Source organism: Cibotium barometz, chromosome 57, assembly GCF_041138505.1.
Source record: "Cibotium barometz isolate CiBa-2024 chromosome 57, ASM4113850v1, whole genome shotgun sequence".
Taxonomy (NCBI): Eukaryota; Viridiplantae; Streptophyta; class Polypodiopsida; order Cyatheales; family Cibotiaceae; genus Cibotium; species Cibotium barometz.
Genome location: NC_141102.1, coordinates 12,452,556 through 12,473,790, shown reverse-complemented (window position 1 = coordinate 12,473,790; position 21,235 = coordinate 12,452,556). Strand labels below are relative to the sequence as shown.

The 21,235-nt window shown below is 38.0% G+C and overlaps 1 protein-coding gene across 1 annotated transcript; it reads left to right on the top strand.

Annotated features, from left to right (window-relative positions):
- Window positions 1–11,010: 11,010 nt before the first annotated feature.
- LOC147606436 (UDP-D-apiose/UDP-D-xylose synthase 2-like) lies at window positions 11,011–14,705 on the top strand. Its single transcript, XM_086792146.1, has 9 exons — window positions 11,011–11,541; window positions 12,344–12,436; window positions 12,546–12,653; window positions 12,812–12,926; window positions 13,024–13,157; window positions 13,390–13,491; window positions 13,601–13,693; window positions 13,782–13,917; window positions 14,185–14,705. Exons 1-9 carry the CDS (start codon window positions 11,272–11,274, stop codon window positions 14,298–14,300), a joined length of 1,167 nt encoding a protein of 388 aa, XP_086648272.1. The 5' UTR covers window positions 11,011–11,271; the 3' UTR covers window positions 14,301–14,705.
- The last annotated feature ends 6,530 nt before the right edge of the window (window positions 14,706–21,235 follow it).

The following is a 21,235-nucleotide window of genomic DNA, read 5'->3' as shown; positions in this document are numbered from 1 at the left end:
CATGTATATTCTAATAAAATCATATGTGTAAATTTATGATGAAAGGGAAACTTGACATTTGTCACATGGTTTGGTGAGAAGTGGGCCTTATTTTTCTTTCTGAGAGAGAAAGGTCCTTGCTATATTTAAAAGGCATCCTTGTATTAATTTTCATGATAAAATGCATCCAAATGACCAATAACAAAGTTCATAGAGTTGCCATAGTCAAAAAGGGCCTTCATCAATACTATTAGGACCTATAGATCTACCATGGCCCAAAAGGATGTGTAATAATGTTAGACCACTACCAATAAACTTTAACTTTCGATATATAATGTCTTTTGTAAATTATGTTATAGCATTTTTCAAGACTATGCCATCATTCAAATTATTTATGTCACCAAGCTATTAAATGGGATGCCACTTGAGTAGTTTATTTACTTTACTAATTAGAAATGTGGGACACCCACATTTTGCATTGAATATATGTATGTAAAGTGAGACAATTATGTTAAAATCCCTAGTAGGGAAGTAAACTTAAGAAAGATATCATATTAATAATGCTATAAGAAACAATTGATAGAGCATATTAGTGAAGTTAATGCGTGAAATACCATGACTTGATGCATATCATAATAAAAATTATAAATGTAATGCATAAGAAGTTTGCCCATATTATTATTGGAATTCACAATTAAAAATCTAGACCATTGAATCTCTCTCGCTTGTAGCACTAGATGTGATACATAATGTAATTTTTATTTCAAGGATACTAAAAAAAAGCTATATGACATGAAAATAAGTATGCCCTAGGTTTTGATCATGTATAAAGTTTGATATTTTCATGTATTCATTAGTTTATGAAATATTGATGCCTTTGAAATATTCAATGGTTTTGGAATTTTGGTATAACAAATTATGTTATGTTCACTTCCTCAAGAGAATCCATAGCTTCACAATGATTGGCAATATCAATGATGGGTTGCTATCTTTACAAGTGATTGTTTACTCTTGACTTCACATATAGTTATTCTATTTGAGTTTCACAATGATTGGCAATACTAATGATGGATTCTATTGAGTTTATGTTTAGTAGTTTTGTTTCATTGTGGGGCTTGTATAAATTTAAATAATATTATCCCTTAAATAATGCTAAAAGAGAATGATTTGCTTGGAGCACTCATACTATGCTTTGAAAGAAAATTTCCACTTGCTTCCACCAAAGCATTATACATAAACAATTTATGCATATTATAGGTTATCACCACCTTGACATTATGAATGAAGGGACTAAGGAGATCACGTGGGCAATACATAAAAATCAAGGACATAGCAAGTGTGCCATGTGGGCTGCCTGAAAAAGAGGAGGGGAATAAGCCTATTAAGTGAGTTACGCTCAACATGGGAGCATGCTCTACTCTTGTGTGCTTATAGTAGGCAAATATTCTTGTGTGGTTTGGAGGTCACTAGAAGAGTAGCAAAGTGCTTTCACAAATATAGGGTTTCGTGTTCTTTAAATTTCAAATCAAAGTTGTGTAGTTGAGAAAGGATTCAAAGTATAGACTACCCAATTGACATTGGATAAACACTATACAAATAGAGAAACACAATGCCCCTTGAGTAGTTTAATGTTGTAACAATGCATGAAGACAATTAAAATTATTAAAATGATCTCATGTGAACTATCTTGCCATTCTATATGGCATGTTTTCTAAACAACATTATTCCAAGGGGTTGTCTAACAAGGTATCTAATAATACCTTGAAGCCATGCAAACCACTCACATGACTCCAAAAGTGATATGTCATAGGTCACACATCCCTTCAACGTTCTTATTTTCATGTCAAGTCTTCATTTGCATTTAGGTGTTATTTATCAATGTTAGAAAAAAAATGATTACCAAAAAGTCAAAGTAAGGAGACATCTTGGCATTGGATGGGGTTTTCCTTCTAAAGATATACACATCAATCGGTTTAATAGCTAATAGTTTCAAAATCTCACTTATTAATTTCAAGGAAAACCAAAATTTAAATTGATTTTTTAGAAGCTTATCCTTGAAAAATAAGTAAGGATGATTCTCACTCATTATTTTCAAGGAAAACCAAAATTTCAATTGATTCTCAACATGGGAACATGCTCTACTCTTGTGTGCTTATAGTAGGAAAATATCCTTGTGTGGTTTGAAGGTCACGAGAACACATTATGCTCTACTCTTGCGTGCTTATAGTAGGCAAAATCCTTGTGTGGTTTGAAATTTGTAAGAAGAGTAACAAAGTGCTCCCACAAATGTTAGGGTTTTGTGTTTTTTAAATGTCAAATCAAAGTTGCGTAGTTGAGAAAAGATTCAAAGTGTAGACTACCTGATTGACATTGGATAACAAATAGAGAAACACAATGCCTTTTGAGTAGCTTAATGTTGTATTTGTGAGCTATTATGCAACAATGCATGAAAATATTTATAATCAAAATTGTTAAAATGATCTCATGTGAACGATCTTGCCATTCTATATGGCAAGCTTTCTAAAAAACATTCAAGGGGTTGTTTAACAAGGTACACAGTGATTCCCTTAAAGCCATGCCGACCACTCACATGACTCCAAAAGTGATATGTTATAGGTCACACACATCACTTCAAAGTTCTTACTTTCATGTCACGTCTTCATTTGCATTTAGGTGTTATTTATCAATGTTGGAAAAAAAAAAGATTACCAAAAAGCCAAAGTAAGGAGACATCTTGGCATTGGATGGGGTTTTCCTTCTTCTAAAGATATACACATCAATCATTTTCATAGTTAATAGTTTTAAAATCTCTCATTAATTTCAAGGAAATTTGACATTTAAATTAATTTTTTAGAAGCTTGGCCTTGAAAAATAAGTAAAGGATGATTCTCACTCATTAGTTTCAAGGAAAACCAAATTTTTAATTGATTCTCAACATGGGGACATGCTCTTCTCTTGTGTGCTTATATTAGGAAAATATACTTGTGTGGTTTGGAGGTCATGGGAACACATTATGCTCTACTCTTGTGTGCTTATAGTAGGAAAATATACTTGTGTGGTTTGGAGGTCATGGGAACACATTATGCTCTATTCTTGTGTGCTTATAGTAGGCAAATATCCTTGTGTGGTTTGGAGATCACGAGAAGAATAACAAAGTGTTTCTATAAATGTGAGGGTTGTGTGGTTTGGAGGTCATGGGAACACATTATGCTCTATTCTTGTGTGCTTATAGTAGGAAAATATCCTTGTGTGGTTTGGAGATCACGAGAAGAATAACAAAGTGTTTCTATAAATGTGAGGGTTTCATGTTTTTTAAATGTCAAATCAAAGTTTTGTAGTTGAGAAAGGATTCAAAGTATAGATTACCCAATTGACATTGGATAAGTACTATACAAATAGAGAAACATAATGCCCCTTGAGTGGTTTAATGTTGTAATTTGTGAGCTATTATGCAAAAATGCATGAAAATATATATAATCAAAATTGTTAAAATGATCTCATGTGAACTATCTTGCTATTCTATATTGCATGCTTTCTAAACAACATTATTCTAAGGTGTTGTCCAACAAGGTACACAATGATACCCTTAAAGCCATGCTGACCATTCACATGACTCCAAAAGTCATACAAGTCATAGGTCACACATCACTTCAAAAGTTCTTATTTTCATGTCAAGTCTTCATTTATATTTAGGTGTTATTTATCAATGTTATAAAAAAATGATTACCAAAAAGTCAAAGTAAGGAGATATCTTTGCATTGGATTTCAAAGTAAGGAGATATCTTTGCATTGGATTTGGTTTTCCTTCTAAAGATATCTATACATCAATTAGTTTAATAGCTAATAGTACGAGCATTAATTTCAAGGAAAAATAAAATTTAAATTGATTTTTTAAAAGCTTATCCTTGAAAAGTAAGATTCTCACTCATTAGTTTCAAGGAAAACCAAAATTTCAATTGATTTTTTTGAAGCATCGCCTTGAAAAATAAGTAAAGGATGATTTTATTGTAGCACTCCTCCTTGATGTCCTAGGATGATTTTTTTCTAGCACTCCTTCTTATTGATGTCCTAGGATGATAATAAATCAATTGGTTTATTCACAAATGAGTACTGAATTGGTGACTAATCGTTGAAAACACAAATGGTTCAAATGTGTAAACTTTCTCCCCCCCATAAAATGTAAGGACCTATTCACATGCATCTTATGGTGGACAATGAGGTGAAAAGTGTAAGTAAACCTACAACAATATAAAACTCACAAAAGGCAAGATCTTTTTCAAAAACATAGCTCAAGCACAATAGAATACAATAAAGGAGAAAATAAGGGTATATTGCAATACGCCAAATATATCACCCGTGAACTCCCACTGAGTGAGCTTGAATGGATGTTGAAAGTCCTTAAAGTGTGGCTAAGGTAAGGGGATAAACACAAATGGTTCGAATGTGTAAAGTTTCTCCCCCTCGTAAAACCTAAGGACTTGTTCACATGCATCTTGTGGACAATGAGGTGTTAAACTAAACCTACAACAATAGAACACTCATAAAATGCAACAAGTTTTTCAAAAGCACACCTTAAGCATAATAGAAGACAATAAAGGAGAAAAGAAGAGTATATTGCAATAGGCCAAAGATACAAGGATTTCACACCCATGCACACTCCCATAGAGTGAGCTTGAATGGATGTTGAAACTCCTTAGAGTGTGGCTAAGGTAAAGGGGTAAACACATAGTTATACTTGATGGATTGTGTAGTGCAAGACGGCCATGACTAAACTTTGTAGGTCCATGGTCATAGTCGATACCACACCATTTGTGGTGTAGACTTAGTCCTATAAAGGACTACTAGACTTAGTCCTATAAAGGACTACTAGACTTAGTCCTATAAAGGACTACTAGACTCTTACCATCATCAGTGGTAGACTTAGTCTATAAAGGACAACTAGAGTCTACTAGAAAGGTCTAGAGTCATAGTCAGTACTGCCATCTATGGTGTAGACTTAGCCCATAAAGGACTACTAGAGTCCACCTTTGTTGATGGCCATCCAAGCTCATCTTGGGCCCCACAAGCATTTGGAAGTCAAGGAGTGGTGGTGTAAAATATTGGAGTTAAGCATGCCCTAAGTTTTGATCATGTATAGAATTTGATATGTTCACATATATCCATTGATTGATGGAGTGTTTATGTTTTGAAATATTAAATGGTTTTGGAATTTTGAAATATGTTTTGTTCACTTTCTCAAGGAGAATCCATAGTTTCACAATGGTTCCCAATACCAATCATGGGTTATGTTATTTACAACTAATTATTTGCCATTGAGTTCATGTATATGAGTGTGCTTCTATTTGAGTTTCACAATGATTAGCACTCTATTGGTAACACCAATAATGTATTACTATTGAATTCACATTTATGAATGTTCTTCTATTTTATGGGGCTTGTAAAAATTGAAGTAGCATTATCCCTCAAGAGAATGCTTTGTCCGTAGCATGCATACCATGCTTTGAAAGCACTTTGCCACTTAGTTTGCAGCAAAGCATTATACCTAAACAATTTATGTTATGTTATATGTTATAATCACCTTGACCCCTATGAATGAAGGGACTAAGGAGATCACATGGGCAATACGTAAAAAGTAAGGACATAGCAAGTATGCCATGTGCAACACATGAAAAAGAGGAGGGGAATAAGCCCATTAAGTGAGTTCTACTCAACATGGGAAGATATTATGCTCCACTTTACTCATGTGTGCTTCTAGCAAGCAATTATTTATTTGTGGTTTGGAGGGAATGAAAAGTGCTTCCACAAATGTAAGGTTTCATTTTTTTAACGTCAAATCAAAGTTGCATAGTTGAAGAAGGATTCAAATTACAGACTACTCAATAAGATTGGATAAGAATTATAAAAATAGAGAAATACAATGGCCCTTGAGTAGTTCAATGTTGTGCAATGCGAGCTTATTATATAACAACACATGAAAGTTAATGATAAAATTTGTTAACATGATCTCATGTGAATTATCTTGCCGTTCTATATGACAAGATTTCTAAACAACATTATTCCAAGGGGCTCTCTAAAGCTTGTTTAACAAGGTACACCGTGATACCCTTAAGCCATGCCGACCACTCACATGACTCTAAAAGTGATAGGTGGTAGGTTGCACATCACTTTCAAGTTCTTATTTCTATGTCAAGTCTTCATTTGTGTTTGGGTGTTCTATATCAATGTCAGAAAAAAACACCTTTTCCATAAAATGTCAAAGTATGGAGACATCTTGGTCTAAGGGCATGCTCACATGTCTTTAGTGAGGTGAAAAATCATTACAAACCTATAACGGTAGAACACAAGCTCCATTTAGTAGATATTGAGGTGATAAGCATTAGAAAATTATAATGGTAGAACACAAGATCTTTTTTAAAGAACATATCGTAAGCACAATAAAAGATAATAACATAGAGAAGAAGAGATATTACAATAGGTAAAGATACGTGCACTCACACAGGTGAAGTTGCTAAAACTCCTTAGATGTGGCTATAAGGTAAGGGGGTAAACACACAATGATAATTGATGAATTGTGTAGAGATGAGCCTCAAAGAACATCTGTATAGGCTTGGAGATGAAGAGGACATAGTTGTGACTAGACTTCGTAGGTCCACAGTTGGTGCCACCAGTTGTGTTGTAGACTTGGCCCATAAAGAATAACCACAGTCTACTATGCAATTACCCCACCTCCCATGGCTATCTTGGCTTATCTTAGGCCCCATGATGTCAAGACAAGGTGTCTTAAAGTAAAGTTTACCCACTCTAATATGAGTCTTAAATAGGGATTTGAAACACTAAGGCCACCATCCTAGTAGTGATTCTCGATAACTTGTGAGCTTCTTCCTTTATGTGGACTTTAAGTGGTTGTGGGCCACTTGAAGTAGATAAGAAAAGGCACAAGCACAATAGCCCCTATCAATAATAACAAGACTCCCGGTTTTGGCTGTTGAGATAAGTGCAATCTGTAGCTTGGGCTAATCTCAAACTATACCAGCATGAGAACGACCCTAACACGTAGAGCAACTTGGTGCATTCTCCACTGCACTAATCACATAGAAGAAGATAGGGCTTTATCTTTCAAAACCTAAGGGCTGGACCTTAGGTTGTTACTGTAAGGGCATGTTTCTATGAAAATACCTTTTTGAACTCTTTTCACATTGTTTCAAAGTATAAGAAGCGAGTCATACACCGTGGAGTCACACATTGTGGAAAGGATTAATCATATCCAATTCTAATTTAGTCTTTCAAGAAGGTAATCACACACATTCAAACTTCCACAAGCATTATATCCTTGTAATAAAGTGGCTTTCACACTTGGAAAATGAAAGTCAAGTTCATGCTCATGCTATGTGGGAAGGCTTTTGGGGCATTATTTCACGTTACAAGTTATAGACCACTGCCAAATCCCACCTTCTTTGATGGCACTATAAGTTCTCTCATGGAAGAGGACAAAAGACTAAAGAGTGACACTAATGTTGCTCATGGAGAGCACAAGCCTTCTTTCAAAAGACTAAGGACAAAATATTCAAGAAGTGCACATACTACTGGCAAGCTTGGACACTTGATTCAAGAAGAAATAACAATCTGCAAACACCATGGAGGTCGCTGAAGACCCAATAAAATCATCTTCAATTGAGGATACATAACTTTTCTAAAACGTGTCTGATAACACGCTTTTTAATACTTCCGTGAGAGTTAAAAAGTACATCTCTAAAAGTAAGTCCCAAGTCTAGGATATGATATAAAGGGGGGGTGTTCAAAAAATGATCTCAAAGCCTAAGGTTATGAATCTAGGTTGAAAAGGTTTTGTAAAAGGTGTAAAAGTCTAAGGGTTAAGCCTAAGGTTAAGCATGAATCTAGGTTGAAAGGGTTTTGAAAAATATTTGTAAGGTGTAAAAGTCTAAGGTTCAAAGGGGAATTTGTAACTCTAGAAAGTGGCAAGTCATGTCTCTAGGTGAAAAAGTCTAAGGTTCAAAGAGGAAGTGGAAAATCATGCCTCTAGGTGTCAAAAAGTCTTAAGTGATGAATCGTGTAGTGTATGTGTCAAAAGGGACTGAAGGTAAATGTCCCTATGTGTTCAAAGGTTATAAAAGCTTATAATCTCCTTTGAGTTTTAATGATATGCGACTAGTTTTTTTCCCTTCCAAAAAAGTACACGTTTACTTTTGTCTCTCTAATCAAATAGAATAGGGATTAATATTTTTAATTAATCATGTTGCTCTTCCTCTTTGATCCTAGTTAGATTAGGAATTTCAATAGGCACCTACCTATAGCAAATTTAGTAGTGTGCTAAATTTGGCTATGATTAGGAATTTCAATAGGTACCTACCTATAACAAATTGAGCAGTGTGCTAATATTGTATGGCCACTAAGACCATTGTTTGGTTTGGTGCCTAATCCATGCGTATGCTCAACCATGGCTTTTACTCATAATAGGGAACTTACAAAACATAAGCTAACTAAACCCATTACAAAATAGAGTTAACGAAACCCATTACAAATAGAGTGAGTGTGGACATTCATATCTAGAAAAAGTTAGAAGTAAGTAGCTAGATAAAGACGTATAAATGTTATGAGAGGATGGACATTCATATCTAGCAAAAAGTTAGAAGTAAGCAGGTAGATAAAAAGAGGTAAATGTTATGTTATCATTCATATCATCAAATGCACCCAAAGGATGAAGCTTGAGGGTAGACATATGGATGAATCTTAGAAGCTTGGGAAAGGCTTTTGAGAGGCTTTCTCACTCTTTGGCTTGTTAAAGACACATCTATTTGTGGAATGCAATTTTAAGAAATCTTTTTTCCCACAAAACATACAAACTTTTGTGAATTTTGATAAAGGCTGATAAATGGAAGGTAAAGACTTGGGAAATTTTAAAAAGTACTTTTTTTGGCATATTTGGTTGGTAGTTGTTGTCTAAATTCCTTCCAGGGAAGAGGCTAAGTGATAGTTTAAGAACCTTTGCTCACTCGATGTGTGGCATACATTTCGCAAAGACTCATTGGGATGGGATACTAAAAAAGAATTACCAAACTTCTCCTTTCCGCTTAAGCATATATATAGCATATAGCGATGTCCATTTGAGTCTTGAGGGTGTATGAGAGTTATGGGCTCCGATGTACGGGTGCACTATCACAAGCAACAAAGTAACTTTGATGTGAGTTAAGACTTTTAGCTTGAAATAAATGTTGCTAGTGATTGGGCATTCATCTTGTTGATTTGATTGCTTTTGGAGCTTTACAATTAATAAAGGGTCAGAAGCCTATGATGAAATACAACACCACCTTAATTTTACCTAGTATTACTTACGTTTCTAAGGTATTCAATAACTAAAATTCTTTAATCTCATTGGATAGGTACACTTAAAGCACTTAGGTTCTCCCTTGAACCACATTGGTGGGGGTTGCATGTTATGTGAAACCTATGCCACATTAAAACACTAGAACACTATGATCAAATTTGTTATTAGGCATAAGTGCCTAGCTTTTGTTTACATGCGTAGAAGGTGAAAATGTTGTTAATAAAGTATATATGGCAATTAGCTCACATTCAGTTTATGATAGTGTGTTTGGGTTATATTTGGGAAACTATCCTTTCTTCATCCCACCGTTCCCACAAATGAATGAAATCTAATGGTTTGATCTACTATTGCTACATGGCTATCTTTAACATGTGCCTCTCCCAACTAGTTTCAATTGTTGCATTGGTAATACTATACCCAAAGAGGACGGACTTGTAGCCCTTGGAGGTCAAATTATAAACTTGCTTGCCATGTTTAGGATAGTTCAAAATTGTAGTACTGATGTTAGAGTACCAATATTAGATGTCCTAGTTAACTACTCTGGAAACAATGTAAGTTGAGATGGCCTTGTTAAATGGACCATGAGGGTGTATCCACATGCAGGGGCTTTTTATCGGCTATGAAGTGTAGGTGGTGAAAATATGAAAGAAATGTGCATGCATGTGCCCAATTTCTTATTCCTCCTTCATCTTTGGAGGTTGAACATTACTCCACCGCTTCTCGGAGGTGTTAAGAACTCTCCCCCAAGGACCCTCTTTTGACCAACTTCTTGATAGTATCAAGAAATTACCAAGAAGTGGAGAAAAGGGGGCTAGATCATGAGGAAATTCTTAATTTCCCACCTCTTCTTGTCGTTGTTCTGGAGTTTCTAGGACCCAAGAAAGAGAAAGAAAACCTCTCCATATGGAGCTAATATAATCCGCTCCTAGAGCACGTTCACTAGGAGGAGAATGGCAATAGTGGCATTCTTCATAACCCCATGGGGAAGAATGGTACTATTGCCATTCCTCATCACCAACAATCCGCAACTACATTTGGAGCGTGCTCCAACGGGTGAACTTGCAAAAAGTAGGGCGTATTTGTGTCAACATCAATTCGAGCGATGTTTTGGGAGGTAGTTTTCTGGTTTAGGGCTGTAATGATGAAGGGTTTGGGCCGATCGAAGGCCATGTTTTCCCTGGTTCAGGCTTATAAGATGGTTGTTTTGGGCTTTGCAGAGGCAGGGTTTTTGGCTTTCGGGTGTAGCAAAGGATATTAGATAATACAAGGGAGCGTGTTAGTTTTAGTTTTAGTTTTTCGAGCCGAGGTCAGAAACGAGCAAGCTCGTCCTGAAACTTGAATAGAGAAACACTTTTGTCATTAGCTTCGTTGTCTCCAGTCTCAGAAATGATTTCTCTACTTCCTTAGGGCATTACGGGAGCGTGTTAGCAGCACCCTGCATCCCTAGCAGCACCAGACTCGACAAAGCTCCACCTCCTTTTGTGAGAACACCGCCTTATTAGGCTTTGATAACAATGTTGAAGCATGTGGCGTAGTTTTCACTAAACCTTTTGGTACCTGCTGCCACTGTGCACACAACGGTGCGCTACAGGCACGTGTCGGTGGAGCGCAGTTATTAGGAGCGTCCCACATCACGGACAGGTCAGGTTGTTGGCTATGTTGGCACTGGCAGTAGCCGGTGGGCCGGTGTCATCATCGTCATTGGGTGCTCTACGTCTCAAGGCCATTATATGGAGAGCACCGTCTCCTTCAATTTGTCTGCGGAGAGACTGTGTGTGGTAAGCCTGTCTGCGTTAGCGCTGCTTCTCCCCTCTGTGCTTTTCACCGCCATAGCCACAGCTGCAAGAAGCTCTCTTTCATCCTTCATTTTGAAGAGGGAAACGAAGCTTGGCTTGGTGACTGTGTGTGTGCGTTTGTGTGTGGCGATACTGTGTAGTGTGTAGCAGGCTATGGCTGGGGCTCGGAGAACCGACCTTGATGGATGTGAAGTGCAGCCCCTCACCATCTGTATGATCGGGGCTGGGGGTTTCATAGGATCCCACCTCTGTGAGAAGCTAATGTGGGAGACGGAGCACACTGTGCTTGCCGTTGATGTCTACAGTGACAAGATCCAGCACCTGTTGGAGCCAGGCCAGCCATGGTGCACCCGCATTGAGTTCCACAGGCTCAACATCAAGAATGACTCTCGCTTGGAGGGCCTCATTAAGCTCTCTGATCTGGTAATGCATTCATTCATCATAGCAAGCTCATTTGGTGTTTTTGTACATTTACCTGGTTTCTCACACACACACACACACACACACACACAGACAAGCGCGCGCGCGCGCGCGCACACACACACACACACACTCAGTCTTTCACACACGCATGCACACCGACATACACATCCACACAGACACACCCTCGGGGGCGCGCACACCTCCCATTTCGCTAACCCCTTGGTATTGCCTCTGGCTTTTTGTCTATGCTGGCCTCTAGTTTCTCTTACAATTCTGTGTAGTTGCTAGGTTAGGGCCTCTTGCCGTTCATTTCTGTGAACATTTTACTCACTCCTTACTAAACTCTTGCCGTTTGTCTAACTCTAGAGCAATTTTTCATGGAAATAGAACTTCTTGGGCTTAGGTCGAACAGAGTGGATTAGGCTTGCTTGATCGTTTTGTAACTCTTGCTCCACTTACAGGTTTAACACATTGTATGCTTGTTTGATTGACCTGTATCCTTTCCTCTTGCTTTAATGATATGTTTAACGCAGTAGATTAGGCTTGATCGATGTGTTTCTTTCACTCTTGCTTCTAATTATAGGTTTGAAACATTGGATTAGATGAGTTTTGCTCGATTAATGTGCACCCTTTATTATTGTTCTCATTGTAGGCTTAACACAGTGGATTAAGCTCGTCTTGATTGATCTGAACCCTTTACTCGTGGATCTATAGCTCTGTTCTTGTTTTGGAAGCACAATTTCTTGCACTTAAGGTGATCTCTACTGCATGCCTACTAATTGGTTCTGAAAACTTTAAAAAGGTGATCAATCTAGCAGCAATCTGCACTCCTGCGGACTACAACACAAGGCCTCTGGACACCATCTACAGCAACTTCATTGATGCACTCCCAGTGGTACCTAACTTCTTGCTGCCTAGCACGGCAGTCTCTCTCTTGCAAGGTTTAGCTTAATTCTGTTGGATAAAAGGCTACTTGTTCTCATTGCATTTCTCTGTATGTGTAGGTTCGTTACTGCTCCGACAATAGCAAGCGGCTGATACACTTCTCCACCTGTGAAGTATATGGCAAGACGATTGGCAGCTTTCTTCCCAAAGACCATCCTCTACGACAGGTTTGATTATGATCATGATGCATACCTTTATCTGCCTTGATCTAGATTAGGCTAGCCTACCATGGGCGGACGGAGTAGCAGCTGGTGAGGGCTTGTAAATCGGGAAGCGGGAGGTCCCGAGGCTGGCCCTATTTAAAAAAAGCCTATTTTTTGTGCAGGATCCGGACTTTTACGTGCTCAAGGAAGATCAGTCACCTTGCATCTTTGGTTCTGTTGAGAAGCAAAGATGGTCTTATGCATGTGCTAAGCAGCTAATTGAAAGGGTGATATACGGTTAGATATGATGGGAACCCTTCCTTCATACTTAATTATGGGAGGAAATGATTTAAGTTTTTTTTCTCATGTTTGGGCTCCTTGTTTGTAATTGTAGCTGAGGGTGCTGAGAATGGTCTCGAGTTTACAATTGTGAGGCCCTTCAACTGGATAGGCCCAAGAATGGATTTCATACCTGGAGTTGATGGCCCTAGTGAAGGAGTTCCCAGGGTATTAGCTTGTTTTAGTAATGTGAGTTCCTTTCTAGTCTCTCTTTAGTCACTCTTTTATTTAAGGGTTTAGTTGTATGTAGATTAGATGTCTGGATCAACTCCTGTTTAAGTAAAGATTAGTAAGTTTAAACCAGTTTTACCACTCCAGAACCCAAAACTCTTGTCCCTCGAAATCCTTGCCAAGGTAAAATTGGAGTTCTTATTGCAGAGCTCTAATAAAGCATGTGGGCTTTTTACTGTGTTGTTTCTAGAATCTGCTAAGAGGTGAACCACTGAAGCTTGTCGATGGTGGCATCGCACAACGCACATTTTTGTACATCAAGGATGCCATTGAAGCAGTGTGGCTCATGATTGTAAGATCAAGTCTCCCTCTACATGTATGGGTTGTAGTAGTTTTTTCTAGTATAGACACTGCTCACTTCTCACCGTCATGGAGTCTTACTGATATTCCTTTGGATGCAGGAAAATCCGAATAGGGCCAATGGGCACATTTTCAATGTTGGCAACCCAAACAATGAAGTCACAGTCCGAGAGCTTGCTGAGTTGATGACTGAGGTAATAAGCATTTCTCTCCTTCATCTGGTCACATGTTTTTTGTTTATGATTATGGTGTTTTGACATGTGTAAACATGGGCATGTCTAGGTATATTGTAAAGTAAGTGGCCAACCAATGCCAGAGGTTCCCACTATTGATGTGAGCTCGAAGGAATTCTATGGAGTGGGTTATGACGACAGCGACAAGAGGATTCCGGACATGACCATCATCAAGAAACAGCTAGGTGAGCTCTAGGCATAATGTCAATTATGCCAAAACTCCATAAGATTAACTAACTTTAATTCATTATTAGCGTGACTTGGAATCACCTTATTTCATTTCAACTCACATTTTTCATTTATCACAGCTCACATTACATAAGTAAATCAATCTCTCTCTCTCTCTCTCTCTCTCTCTCTCTCTCTCCCCCCCCCCCCCACACACACACACAACACACTGGTGGTATGATTAGTTTTCTTGCACTAATGGTGTGATATACGTGGGTATGAAGGTTGGGAGCCTCGCACTTCTTTGCCGGACTTGCTCCACACAACACTGACTTACCAACACCGAACTTATGCCAATGCAGTCAAGCAAGCTATGTCCAAATCGGTGGCATCACACTGAAGTAACTAATAAGAAGCCTATATGAAGCCTTTTTGGCAATTCTAATTTTGGAGGCTTATTCCCTCACAGTATTTGAGAATATTTTTTATGTGTACCATCGCCAGCAAGCAAAGCACCTCCGCTTCATAAAAAAGATGCTTTTTTGTTTGGAAGGTCTTTGCAACATGTGATTGTTCAACGTGCCTTGGGGTTTTCGTTATTGGGTATTTTTTCCCCACACAATTACAGGAATTTACTGTTGGGTTTTCACTAGTAAAGACAAGCCTTAAGCTAAATTCCAAGGAGCAGGTTTCTTGGAAATCTACAAGAGTGCACATCTTAAGGCAAAATGACAAAATGGAACACCGAAATCTTGTTTTTTTTAAATGTTCTCAATTAATTTGTATGGCATATGCCTTTTTAAAAGTTTGTTATAAGCCTCTATAAATAACAAATAATCTTGGTAGTGCAGGCTTGCAGGTGTGTTCTCTCTCTCTCTCTCTCTCTCTCTCTCTCTCTCTCTCTCACAGAGCTCTGTGGACTGCCATCTGTGCGCGTCTCTTTCTATGTCGATGGTGAGCAGAGCCTGCGATTTCTGGCTTTTCGTGCTACACCCCTCTCTCAAGAACTTCGTACAGGCGCCAGACCCCCCCCCCTCTCTCTCTCTCTCTCTCTCTCTCTCTCTCTCTAGCTAGGCACAGGGATCACATTTCCCTCATCTGTCGTCTGTGAAAGGCCGTAGGCTCTCTCTCCCTGTTGGAACGTGTGGGCCTCTTTCTGTCGCTGGTGAGGACCGAGAGTCGGCAGGACGACCTTCAATTGGGGCAAAAGGAGGGAGGTGGGCGAGGCATGAGGCATCTATGGCCTCTCTCTTTGTGAAACGCAGTCAAGGCGTGAGACGTTCTCTTGGGTCTGCAGGGTAGCTGGCGTCTCCAATACTTATTCAAGGAAAGGGGGGATAGAGTCCTTGCTGCATGTGCTGAAAGGAGAGATCTCTTTTTTTTTTTTCCAAGGTACTACGGTCTAGGAGAGATCTCTTTTTTTTTTCCCAAGGTTAATTAAGCTCAATGTTTTATGCACACTACAGGATTAAGGGTCAGACAAGGACCCAAAACAAAGGACCTCAAAGGCTCGGCTGTGAGCCATGCAATCCTTGATGAGCGACCATGACAATTGATTTCATGGTAATATATAGCTTCTCTTTGTGTGTTGTGTGTTAAGCTGAGCACACATTTAGATGCTCTCTTTCTCCCTAATTCTCTCTCTGCTTGAGGGGATTAGAGCCAACATTTCCAACCATTGGAGGACTTTCTCCCACCCTATGAGCCTCACTACATTGGGTACCATGTTGCAGCGCCCTGAGCTAGATTCTTGGCTGATGCGAGAGATTGAGTTTTTTTTTTAATTTTTATTTATTTTTTTATTTATAGTTTTTCTTTTAGTACTACAGTGAATTTCAGTGAAATGATATAAGACTATGGTACTGTATTCCATGAACATGATAATATGATTTTGGTCTCAGGTCATTTTGGCCTTTTGTAATACAACTTTCTTAATACGATTTTCTCTCCATATATGTCTCTCTGTCACGTCTCCATGTAGGTCTAGGTGGGCGGGCTTGCTTGTGTGTGTGTCTCTCTCTGTTGAGGTGGGTGGTAGGGTGCGAGGAGAGATGGGAGAGGCAAGCGCTGCACGAGAGATGGGTACATGCAAAGGGAGTAGGCCAGTGTAAGGTTCAGATCTTAGATGATTTAATCGGCGAGGTTCAATCCTTAGATAGCGTTAATTAATTCCCATTTTTGGGTCATTAATTAATCAATGCAATTTCACGGGTCAGATTGATTAGGGCAAGAGCTTCTTCTCTTCGTGCGTGCGTGTGTATGTGTCTCTCTCCACACAACGAAGAACAATGGTTAAGACACTTTGTGTGTGTCTCTCTGTCTCTCCACAGGGGAAGAAGCTTGTAATGTGCCTAAGCTGCACTTGTCATTTATCCTTGGACATCAAAATACTCCTTAGCTTACAATAAGAGTGCCATTCATCATCTTTCTTGATAAGAAAAAATATATTGTCATATGGCTATATGAGAACAACCATTGTTGACCTTTGTGACACTGAGAACATGTGGTCCTCTAAAGACAATATATGCATACTGTCTTGGTGCTCCCTTCCCTATGAAATATTGTCATTGGGCATACACAAATCCTATGAAACATTACATTGGAAGGGATTATACATCACAGCTATAGCAAAGCTATTTTCATAGTCGACTACCTTGAGCTATCAACTACCTTGAGCTATCAAAACATCAAGGTAAAAGCTTATTTGAAGAAATGCGTATTGTGCATATTATCATCTTGGTAATAAGTAGGCATTCCTGATTAAGCATGTTCTATATTTTGGACACTTCAATATTATATCGAATTTTACAAGCATTACATGTGGCTATTTAAATTGTGGTCTTATTGTACATATTGTCATCTTGGTAATCATGTTCCATAATTTGGACACTTTAAATATTATACCCATTTTCATGCAATAACCCCCACTTTTATCAATCCTCACAGTAGCGCTCTCCACCAAGTTTGTCGCCTGCACCATCTATGACCTCGAACAGTCACCCCACCAATGGTACCTTAAGTTTCACCAATTTATGGTTGATTGGGGTTACAGTTGTCTGCGAACTAAGCCCAACATGTGCATCTGCCACACATTAATATTATGCATCTGGTGGTAAATCTTAAAACGATCTAAGACTATAGATTTGTTTGACAATAATTTGTCTGCAAACTAAGCCCAACGTATGCATATGCCACACATTAATATTATGCATCTGGTGGTAAATCTTAAAATGATCTAAGACTATAGATTTGTTTGACAATAACGCCACAAAGGTGTAAAGGGTATATATAATCATAAATGAAAGTAATGAAGTACTTATATTTTGTAAGTGGACAAGTTGGAGTGGAACAATGGTAGATAATTGTGAGCGAATATATATATACACCCCTCACCAAGATCTATGGGGGTCAATTGGAAGTTGAATCCAGTGGTCATGTGATGTGATTGTATCTTCCTTAAAACCGTATGATTTGGATGACCAAGATGACAGTTCCACCTCAGGGTTTCTAGGACTTACTGCTGTCAGAGCATGGTCCCTGTTGAGGACATTTTGAAGTAGAGAGCCTTACCAGTGAGAGGAGTCGGGCCTTGATTATGTGGTAATGATGATAAAATTCCGATAAAATTCCACAATAGCACCATTGGCAGTAATCTCACGGCCACCCCCTCCCTCTCCTCCTCCTCTCTCTCCCTCCCTTTACTCGTTAAATGAGCCGTTTATGGCCTTTCATAGAGAAAGGGAGGGTATGGGTGAATGCATGGAAATAGAAGCATATAGTGAGTGGCTTCTATGTCGAAATAATACTGATCTTATCAAAAGGATTGGGAGCTAATAGCATCCATGGTTGTCTCGCAACAGTTGTAGTGAGCTGGAGGACTTTCTTGAAGGGCTTGGATCAACAACCACAAGGTTGCCTTTAGGACGAGAAGGCCAGAAGCCAGAAATAGCTTGATCACACAACACTTGGTCCTAGAGTTTTTCTCAAGATGACCCAGTCATTTACAATAGTGACAAGTGAAATTCCCACTATAGGGGTTAGTTGAATCAGAAAGATCATGCTAATTCGATCACCATTGTGGGTGTTTAGTATGTTTCATGTGAAGAAGTGCCATGGTTATGGGTCTAGTGGAGAATGATGTGGAGGAGCACAGAGCTTCCTCTTGGAGAATTTTTCTAATGAGGCCTTGAAGTTATGGAGGAGCACAGAGCTTCCTCTTGGAGAATTTTCCTAATGAGGCCTTGAAGTTATAATGGTTTGATGTGAAGAAGTGCCATGGTTTTGGGTCTAGTGGAGAATGACGTGGAGGAGCACATAGCTTCCTCTTGGAGAATTTTTCTAATGAGGCCTTGAAGTTATAGATTTTCCACTATGGATTGAGTGGTAATAAAAGCCCTGCACGAGGATGGAAGGGTTGCTAATAATAGCATAGATTAAAGAGTCTCACAGATAACTAGGCATTAAAGAATTATCTCCATTTTGGCCATTGGTCATGATGGGCAATGTCAGCAGCACCAAGATTAGGATTGATACCATTAACAATGGTCCAAAGATCACCTAGTTGAAAGAGAAGTTCCATGCGAAGTCTCTAAACTAGGTAATTAGAACCCACTACTAGCTTATCAACTTGGCACTAGTAGTGGGTGGTAACAAGGATGAGATTTGCCACATGCATAGGAACGACGAGGACTTGAGGAGCAAGGAGGCCATGAGAGTTGTCTTATGGAGGGAAAAAAAAGACAAAAGAAACAAGCTACCTAGTTCTTTGTAGAATAATACCATGTGAAAACTAGGAAAAGCTTGAACACACAATCATAGAGCATACCATGTGAAAACTAGGAAAAGCTCAAGAACACACAATCACCACATAGCATGTGAAAACTAGGAAAAGCTCAAGAACACACAATCACATAGCACATACATGGATATAGATAAAAGAAAGATTGGTCAAAAACGGTTCTAAACCTATATGGATATATAGAAGAAAGGTTGGTCAAAAACGGTTCTAATGTAAACCTATATGGATATATATAGAAGCAAGGTTGGTCAAAAACGGTTCTAAACCGTTAACTGTAGCTTGCTCTTTATGACCTATTGGTTGCATAATAGCATATTACCTCCTTCGAACTAGATGTGCTTGTGAATCATATCCAGTATTTTAGCAAAGAAATTGCTTAAGAAGCTATCAAGGATCCTAATCCCATAACAAACACAGTTTTCTCTCAAGGATTTGTGATTGGTGTTTACTTAAGGTAAAATTTAGAAAAAGTAGCAAACTTGGCTATCCATTTTTTGGAAGCTACTGAGAATTTTGGCTAAAATTTTCACTAACATGTGTTGGTTGCCAAAAAATAGATCGGATGTAAGGGTTTTTAATATATAGGTTATATATAGAAAGTGTGGAAAAAGCTTCCGAAAACAAAAAACATTGGTTGTGTTTGTGGAATATTTCTAATCATTCATAGACTCTCTTTATTGGAAGAGCAAATTATCCAATAATTTAAGTCACAAAAAAAAACTTGCAAACACATAACAAGGAAAAATTCAATACATGGAATTGGATCCAATTTACCTCACATAAGAGTGAGCCCACACTTCCTCTTGGTGTATTTTTAATCATATTCACTTGAAATAGCTTGTAGCTTTTACTTTTACAAATATATCAACTTCAAACATCAATAGCTTGCTTTATTAAACGTGCAAGTCTATCTACTTAAAATAAGTATGAACTCTTAAACATATGAATATGTACAACTGTTGTAATAAAATCAAATGTCTATAAGGGAGCTTGGTGCCAATAAATATGTACGCCACCCAAAATGGAATAAATGGCACACTTTGTACAAAATCAAGCAATAATTTGTCTACACCCAAAGTCAAGTGTCTCAAAATCTTCCTAACCACCACACCATCTCACCTCCATTATACAACAACTATGTCGATAAATAAATAAATAATTTGACTAAAAATACAAATAACTATATCCATACTTTGATGCATATACGAAATCACCCGTGTACGTGCAAAGTAAGCTATGATTGTCCAGATTTAGAAAGGTATGAACCCATCTAGGAGAATAAATAATGAGAAATGTGAGAATATTAAATTCCATGAATTTACTTCTCATAACATGCCCCAAGGGTAAGAAGCAACTCTCCTTAGTTGTCATAGAATCTGAAATAATCATGGGCGAGTATAAATATAAGATGAAATCAAGGATGGATAGGCAGTAAGGGCATGATCAAGAAACCAATGTGCCTTTTCAATGGGGTGGCCTTTAAACTTCTATGATTTATTTTTTCTCTTCTTGTGGTTGTCTGCTTATGGTTTAAAATAATTTCTTGTTCTCTGATCTCAAAATCTTCTTCTAACAATGGAGGGTCATCATAGAATGGATATGTGGAAAGAGTACCTCTAAATGGTCTAAATAGACTATATGAAAAGAGTAATGCATATACCAACATGATGGAATATCCAAAAGGAAGGCATTGTCATTAATCTTCGTAAAGTTGAGGAGCTAATTTCATTTTTGGGTGTTTCTCTACACTTTTAAATCTTCAAGACGAGCATCTTTCTTGCCACCATCAAATTTGATAAAAGAAAAAGTACAATGCCTAATCTTATTGTTCTTTTTAGTTGCTTGAGCAGCATTGAAAATAGTATTTATGATCTTGGCGATACATGTATCTTTAGAACCAAGAGCAGGCAGGAACTGCATTACCATTAAGGCGTTTCAAGGTCGAGACGTCTTTGTTTCTCATCTTGAAATTGTAGCTTAAGGAGTCAAATGTGCTCTGGTTGTGGAAGTGGAGAATTGGAGAAGTCACTATCTCAAATATGAGTGTCTTCATTGTTAGTGTCGTTGTCGACGGCTTGATTAAAATCAGGATTCGAATCCATTGATTTGGATTGAAGAAACTTGGTCCAGCACTTATACATGGCTAAACAATTTACCAAACTGCTTTGAGAACCTCAAGAAAATTTGTAGAAAAATTTTGGGTAATTTTTAAGTCTTTTTAGGCTTGAAAATGGCCACAAGTGCTATTTTGGCCTCAAAAAAATTACTAAAAAAATTATGAAAAATAATGTGGCTGATTTAAAACCTTTGGAGTACTCAAAAAATTTTCAGCACATTCAGATATTGCAACTCCATGCACAAGTCTTTTATGGTGATTTTTAAGCCAGTATTTATAATGGTATCACCCATGATATTAACATAATTTGGCATGACGCAAAGATAATCCAAGCGTCCCCGAATTATGTAAGAGGGTAGAATAATATTTTTAAGAGGGCTTAAAATATATTCCCATAACAATAGGGGAGCTTTCACATGTC

Bases quoted from the DNA above. Each gene is read 5' to 3' on its own strand.
- LOC147606436 (XM_086792146.1), top strand. From the start codon at position 11,272: ATGGCTGGGGCTCGGAGAACCGACCTTGATGGATGTGAAGTGCAGCCC. The intron at 13,158-13,389 runs GTGAGTTCCTTT...TGTTGTTTCTAG, and splicing joins TATTAGCTTGTTTTAGTAAT to AATCTGCTAAGAGGTGAACC. The intron at 13,492-13,600 runs GTAAGATCAAGT...CTTTGGATGCAG, and splicing joins AAGCAGTGTGGCTCATGATT to GAAAATCCGAATAGGGCCAA.